The sequence below is a fragment of the Lupinus angustifolius genome, chromosome LG18, assembly GCF_001865875.1.
Source record: "Lupinus angustifolius cultivar Tanjil chromosome LG18, LupAngTanjil_v1.0, whole genome shotgun sequence".
Lineage (NCBI taxonomy): Eukaryota > Viridiplantae > Streptophyta > Magnoliopsida > Fabales > Fabaceae > Lupinus > Lupinus angustifolius.
Genome location: NC_032026.1, coordinates 5,019,481 through 5,026,468, shown reverse-complemented (window position 1 = coordinate 5,026,468; position 6,988 = coordinate 5,019,481). Strand labels below are relative to the sequence as shown.

Here is a 6,988-nt window from a genome sequence, read left to right as displayed (position 1 = left end):
AGCCTCGGAATATTATGGGGAGAAAGAAAAATTGAGACAAAATGCCTTCAACTTGGTGCAAATTATAATGAGGGGATGAGACCTCTATTTATAACATGAGATTGTTTCCATGTTCCTCATCTCTTTGATGTGGGACTTTAGAATTATTTTATTTCAAAACTCTTCTATGTGAAACTTAGAAGTTTTTTAGATTTCACTCCCACAACCAAGTTCCAACAACTAACAATATAAAAATTTCTTACACCATCAATGTATACATATTTTTCTCAAAACATAATCTATACAAAAAAAACATACTAAAAACAATTATACTAAATTATTAAAAACACATTACCACCTTTTCTTTAATAAAAACACAGTTTACTTTCATTACTAAGATAAATTTGATTCGATATAAGACATAATTATATAATCATATATAAAATTAACTTTAAAAATGAAAAAGTGAAACCTAAACACTATGTTGTACTTGTAATAAATAAGCAAGAGTGAGAATAACGCTATCCATAAATCTTATATCAAATTAAATTTGTCACACCCATTCTGTCTAACAACACATCCTCAAAATAACCTCGTCTTTAGCGTGTATAGATGAGGAAAGTAATGCAGTAATAAAATAAAAAACATCAAATTAAAATCTTCCAATGGTTGCAAACCTATGAACCTGCAACAAGTATAACCAACAATTTGGATTGTCAAAAAGAATTAGAATAAGTATGCTTCACCATAAAAACTAGTTAGAATGATAAATACAAGTGCAAAGAAGTATAAGTGCAAAGAAAGACGACTATATATATTATGCTAAAATTAACCATCAATTCAACAAAACAGTCACTCATTTAGGTGGAGTGAAATAAAACGTGAGGCAGATAAAATGAGAAATGCACATAAAAATACTTCCAAATATGGCAGGTCTACTACATAAATTCAGTAAAATAATATGGACATATAGTGATCCATGAATGAAAAGAGATTAGCAACTAGAGTAGGAAAAATGGGGAGTACATTTTCAGTCTCAATATGTGTATCAATCTGTACCATTTTATTATCATTTGTCAGAAAATAAAGAATTAATATATATTTAATTCATATTTTACTTTTCTGACCAATGAGAAATGGTACAAACTATGAGATAAAAGATGTGGCTATGGAGAAATGAGGCATACATGTAAAAATGAAAACAAGGAAAATAAACACAGCCAAATATTATAACAAAAGAACTAGGCACTACTTTTAAGGAATATGCAATGGAACTCACCTTGCATGTAAATTCATCTGGCTGAAACTACTGGGATGAGAATGCTCTTGTTAATCCAACTGGTTGTAAGGAAAAACAGACTCGTAAGGTTCTCTGAACAGTTGAAATTCTTGAAAGCGATTGCTATCATCACAATTAGAGTAGGAGATCCACGTGCCGGAATTCACTGGTTGTTGACCAATGTGCCAATACTCTGGTGAAGCAAGGGGTAAGCGCTGACTCATAGCATGTGCTGTTGCGGTTGCTTTGTTGGGATGTTCAACAGAAATGGACTTCGGCTCATGTGAACCCCAGGAATTAGTTGACAGAAGAGAGAGAGCATGGTGAAAATCTTGTGTGACATTAGGATCCGATGAGGTAATCGAGTCTTCTATGACTGCAAAAGGTATTTACCAAGTAATCAATATTGCAAAAGATATTACATAACTTTTATCATATTATGCATACAAGATAAACATAATCTAAATGAAATGTGACATGAGGCTCAATTATTAAGAAAGATGTTAAACAACCTGGATTAACACTCCTTGTTGCAATGCCCTTGGAAATAAAAGGGGAGTTGAAATCATACGAAACCATAGTGCCAATACTCGGCATCTCATTATTGGCTTTTGCAGGATTCAAGAGAAAATCTTTCGCCTGGGGGAGCTTGCTGCTGTGTGTGTCTTGCCAGGCTAAATTTGTACCAGTCCGCGAATAACTGAATGGACTCATATGTTGCCTCCCATCTGCAGAAAAAAAGTAAATTAGATGATACATTAAAATTGGTTATTCCTTGATACAGGGCAAAATCTTAAGTTTTACTAAATCCGGTGTTTAAGATCTCATACTCATACATGTAAAAAAACATGTTAGTGAAACGTCAAAACACAAGTCCAGAGAACCAAGATAATTAGTTCTACATCGCTGAGATTAAAGAAGATTCTAGAATATTTACTGTGTTCACACTTCACATAGCACATGCCTAATTTCAATCAAGGTCATGCTACCCTAGTTTCCTCAGGACTTGAGCACTTTACTGTGCCTTGTACGAATAACTATATCTAGGCATGTAATAGCATAGCAGCATTCCTTCTTAGTCTGGCGATAATAGAAAGGGAGGTTGTTATACATGAAGTACTGTAAAAGGCTTTCAGCTAGAACTTTTAGACTAAACACAACTACTATGATTCTTGTATGCAGAGATACACATTTAATATGTAAATCTACTGCATTAAAACAAGAAAGGAAATCCAATAAAATCCATGCGATAAAAGAAATTGAGTAGAACTTAAAAGCAGCCACAAGAAAGGAAATTGGAGAAAATTGATTAGATTTTTTCTGCTTCCATTTTTAGTTGATATGTTTTACGTATAATTACAAAAAAAAGGATGTCACATTTTTTTAAATTATTAGTGAACACATAGGTACTGAAAATAAAACAGGGGAAAAACCAAAACCCACCATAGAAGTTCTATCAGCTTAACTTTTATGTCTGAAAAAGAAGGTAAACTCATAAGTAGGGCATCATAGACCAGTTATGTTGAGCATTTCAAAATTTATTTATTGAGCAATATTAGGAGTCGACTGAGGCATGCCTAGCTTGAAATTACACTCTAATTTCCTTTTGTAATCTAAACAACTAAAAACATATTCTAAGCAGAAATCGATTATGGAAAAAAATTCATTTTAGGCTAAGATGCTTGCAGAAATTAAAGTAAACTGCAAACTAAGTCAATACCAAGACAACACAAACAAAATTTCCAGGAGAAGGGGACATTACAAAGCTTTAATATTTATACCATAGAGTGAAGGAGACAAAGCTGGTTGATTTAATCGAACAGCTACAGGATGAGGTTTACGGCGCCTTGCATTGTGATCTGTAAGACGTCGCCTGCAGCTTCTCTTTTTCTCATCAAACTCAGAAAGATCGTGGAACCTTCAACATTATATGCAAAGTGAACAATGATCCAAAAAGGTAGGAAGTGAATCTGATTTATAACCAATTTAATGATATGTGATTGAGAATTAATACCCCATGTCATTTTCATACAAACAATTAGATGTTGTTAAGAAGCTCTACCTGCTGCATTGCTGGCAAAATCGACGTTCCATGCCAGCTATAACCACCTTAGGGGATTTGGAATGACTTTCACAAACTCTATGTTTCCGATGGTAATCTTTAGCCGATGAGAGATCAAGGCCACAGCCTTCAACCTGGCAGCGTGTAAGTTGTACATTCTGACCACTGGACTTGCCCTTTTTTCCAGCACCCAAAGATGACATAGGAGCCCGGGAAAAAGATGGGCTCTTTGAATTACTTCCAGGGTAAACATCCTCAAAGTACAGCCGCTTACCAAGTTTCAGAGAGAGCAGTGGTTCACCCGAGACAGAAGAGGACTCTAGTGCATGAGAAATTTCAACTTTAGACAATTCTTTTTTACCACTGGAATCATCAAGGGAACTTTCAAGAGTGTACATAGACGTTTTGCTATCCCTATTTGATGATGAATTGTTGGAAGCCGATATTGAGCTTCTTGATGAAGAAGTGTGTATTAGCTCAGACCCAGAACAACCACTGCCGCCATATGTATCCATCAACCCGACATTGATTTCTTGGTTTGTTTCACCATTCCAGTTTGGCTGCGATTTGGAAATTTCAGTTGCTTTTGCATTGAGGAAAAGTGATTGCTCCCAATCCCACTGTGAGGGAGATTTTGCATTCCAATCCATCAAAAGATCTCAGAAAATCAGTAATCTGCAAACTACAATTCAAATGAAAATGCTACTATGTTAGTTTCTCTATACAAGAAAGGAAAATTAAAGCAAGCTCTTGTAGAAATTTAACAAGTGAAAGAAACCACACGAACTGCATTAATGATTTTGCAAAAGCAAAAGGCACCAAATATGCTTGTACAAATTCAATACACAAATCATAGAGACACACATGTATAAGAATACTTATGAAATCTAAAAATTGTGAAAGTGACACAAATTTCAAATAATCAATGTATCACTGTGTCACTAATTGCCAAAGACAATTTGATTAATCTTTCAAAGACAACATCAACTTAAAAGTGTTCTGAAATCCCATCTTTGAGCATACATCTACCCTTTAAACTATTGTCTTGGTAAACTTTTAATGTAAACCAGCTTCTCACCTAGTGAATCTGTGACACTAATATAATTAAGTTTCTACTAAGGGTTAGTTATACTAGCATTTCCCAACTCTAAACTTCACCAACACTTCTAACTTTTTAAGGGCATTTTACAATTCATTCATAGCATCAACAAAAGTACTATCATTACAACAATCCCTTAAAAAAATTCCTCCAATGGATCGTCTCAAAGGCCCTACTTACCAAGACATCCCTTTCAACATTGGAAGCTTTAATTCCAATAATTTTTATGCAATGTCAGAAGTAGACGGCCATTGAATGAGACCCCACAACAACAAATGAAAAATAATAGAATACACACCAAAACTTCAAACACTAGAAAAAATTTCACAAAAAAAGCCATTTTCAGCTTTCCTTCAAAAGCAAGACCAACAACCAACCTTCCTAACCATAAATGCCTTTGAGCAATGATCCAGATCCCCCAACAAAACTACAATAATAACATGTTTTATATTAAATGCTACTTCATGGACCCTATGAGAATGACCCATCTTGTTTGCTATGACTTATTAGTTCATGAATGCAACATAACCAATCAAATATATCAATCATTGAGCTATGTTTTGCAAAAGTTTTAAGATATAATGGAACCCAATGGATTAGGTTACTATTTTGCTAGTACAAAGGAAAGTTTTTGGTCCCTTTAACCTTAAAAGGTACAACAACTATAGGTCTTACAGCACAGAAAAAGAGAGAAGAAAAAACACAACTTTCATGGAAACCTAACTTTCTTAGCATTCCACTTTCCCAAGAAAATGATAAACCTTAAAGTGGTACACAGATAAGAGGAGGAAGATGAAGAGGTAAGAAAAAAATGCACTATTTTTTATAATGAGGTAAGGCTAAAAGTGCAACCTTTACTTAACATTATTATCAAAGTCTTGGAAAAAAGGAAGCTACAATCTGATTCTACCACAAATGGAAATATACACTGAAAAAGTAATGGAAACATAGCAGAGCAGTGACCAATAATTAATAATCATTAAAAAATGTTATTTTTAAAATGAAAAATGAACAAAAAAAAAGCTAAGAAACCAAAAAAAGGAAATGAAAAAAGATAATGCTTATTTTATTTGTGTTATCTTCAATCTCAGAACCATAAGTAGATATAAATAGTAAGACAAGGATTAAGAGGGTATTCCCAACAGTACTAAAAAAATTTAGTTCTTTACTTTATCTTTCTTCTGATTCTTCTTATTTTGGAAAATGGAATTTATTAGCACTAAGAAATGAATAAGAGGGAAATAATGAGTAGTATAGAGAGAGAGAGGTAACTTACTGTAGTGTGGTGGAATAGTGAATAGTGAATAGTGGTGAGTGGGGAAAGAAGAGCATGGGTTAAAGGAGAGAAATTGGTGAGGAATGTGAAGAGAAATGGAGAGTGAAGAAAGGAGGGAAACATGCCATTTGTGTTGTGTTGAGAGCAGAGTGGGCACAACACAAACAGTGGCAGAGGGACAGGTGGATCATGTACTACCACAACTCCGTAAGTGCCTGCCTCTCTTTTTCTTTCCTTTTCTCTCATACATGCTCATAATATCTAATGAAAATAATATATATATTAATATTATAGAAAAATTTATATATAGACAATTCATTATTCATCATTTATTTTTAATCATTATTCTTAAAAAAGAAAACAAAATACAAATGAATAATTTACTAAATGTGTTTAATTATTATTTATGCATTGTTAGTGTAATATTTATATAGAATCATTATATCATTCATCATTTGTTTGAATTATTTATTTTGAAAAGTCAATAATAATCGAATATAAATTACGGATGATATATTAACAACGTATAAGACTCATACACTATGTTTACATGTTTTTCTCATATAATATAATGTTAATACATAATTTTAATTTTTTTCTTATATTAATATACTTGCTTACATGCTTAATACATCATTATTGATTAATGATGCAACTGACTTTATTAATTTGTTTATGAACTACTTCACTTTATTATTATTTAATTTATTTTAGAGAAAATAATTTACCACTCCCATTTTTCAGCAATCATCTATTATTCATGTGTTAATTATCATTGACTCTCTTTAATAATACACAAGAATGAGTGAATGATGTTGTACTACTGTGTAAAAGACTTTACTTTACATTGTTGCATAAATATCAAATTCTTTATTTTATTCTTCAATTAGTATCCCAATTATTATTCTCATATCGGTTATGTATTCGGTTAGATTACTAAGTCAATATATTATTAGTCGGATCAGTATGTCATTGGTTGAATTGATTGACTAGGTTTATACTAAAAATTATGATAAAGCATAATACTACATAATATTAGTTAATCATTTGAGACTCCAAATTTAAAAATTATCATCATACAAGTACATAACTAAACAATCAATAATAAAAGTTTTACTGCAATAAATAAAATATCACAAATAAGTTAAAAACATTATTAAGCAACATATGTCTTCCACTTTAGTCATAACAAAAAGGACAAATAAGTTTAAAACTTAATTTAACAACTAAGATTTATTATAACATAAGCTAACAAATAACAAATATAACTATAATAATGATAACATAACTATA

General features: G+C 32.1%; 1 protein-coding gene across 3 annotated transcripts; it reads right to left on the bottom strand.

Moving 5' to 3' along the window:
- On the bottom strand, nt 492–5,804 carry LOC109333495 (squamosa promoter-binding-like protein 10). 3 transcript variants are annotated; one of them, XM_019569001.1, is made up of 6 exons: nt 5,696–5,804; nt 3,321–4,002; nt 3,040–3,176; nt 1,771–1,986; nt 1,259–1,634; nt 492–664 (listed from the first exon to the last, which is right to left on the bottom strand). In XM_019569001.1, the coding sequence occupies exons 2-5, from the start codon at nt 3,968–3,970 to the stop codon at nt 1,309–1,311; spliced, it is 1,329 nt and encodes a 442-aa protein (XP_019424546.1). In that variant the 5' UTR covers nt 3,971–4,002; nt 5,696–5,804; the 3' UTR covers nt 492–664; nt 1,259–1,308. The 3 variants fall into 3 exon arrangements, with proteins under 3 accessions (XP_019424546.1, XP_019424547.1, XP_019424548.1); XM_019569002.1 differs by lacking the exon at nt 5,696–5,804 and adding an exon at nt 4,797–5,305; XM_019569003.1 differs by lacking the exon at nt 5,696–5,804 and adding an exon at nt 4,399–4,762.

Excerpts from the sequence above, each read along its gene's own strand:
- LOC109333495 (XM_019569001.1), bottom strand. The coding sequence starts at position 3,970 with ATGGATTGGAATGCAAAATCTCCCTCACAGTGGGATTGGGAGCAATCA. Across the intron at positions 1,987-3,039 it reads TTTGTCTCCTTCACTCTATG|ATGGGAGGCAACATATGAGT; the intron begins GTATAAATATTA and ends TTTTTTCTGCAG. Across the intron at positions 1,635-1,770 it reads AACAAGGAGTGTTAATCCAG|TCATAGAAGACTCGATTACC; the intron begins GTTGTTTAACAT and ends TACCTTTTGCAG.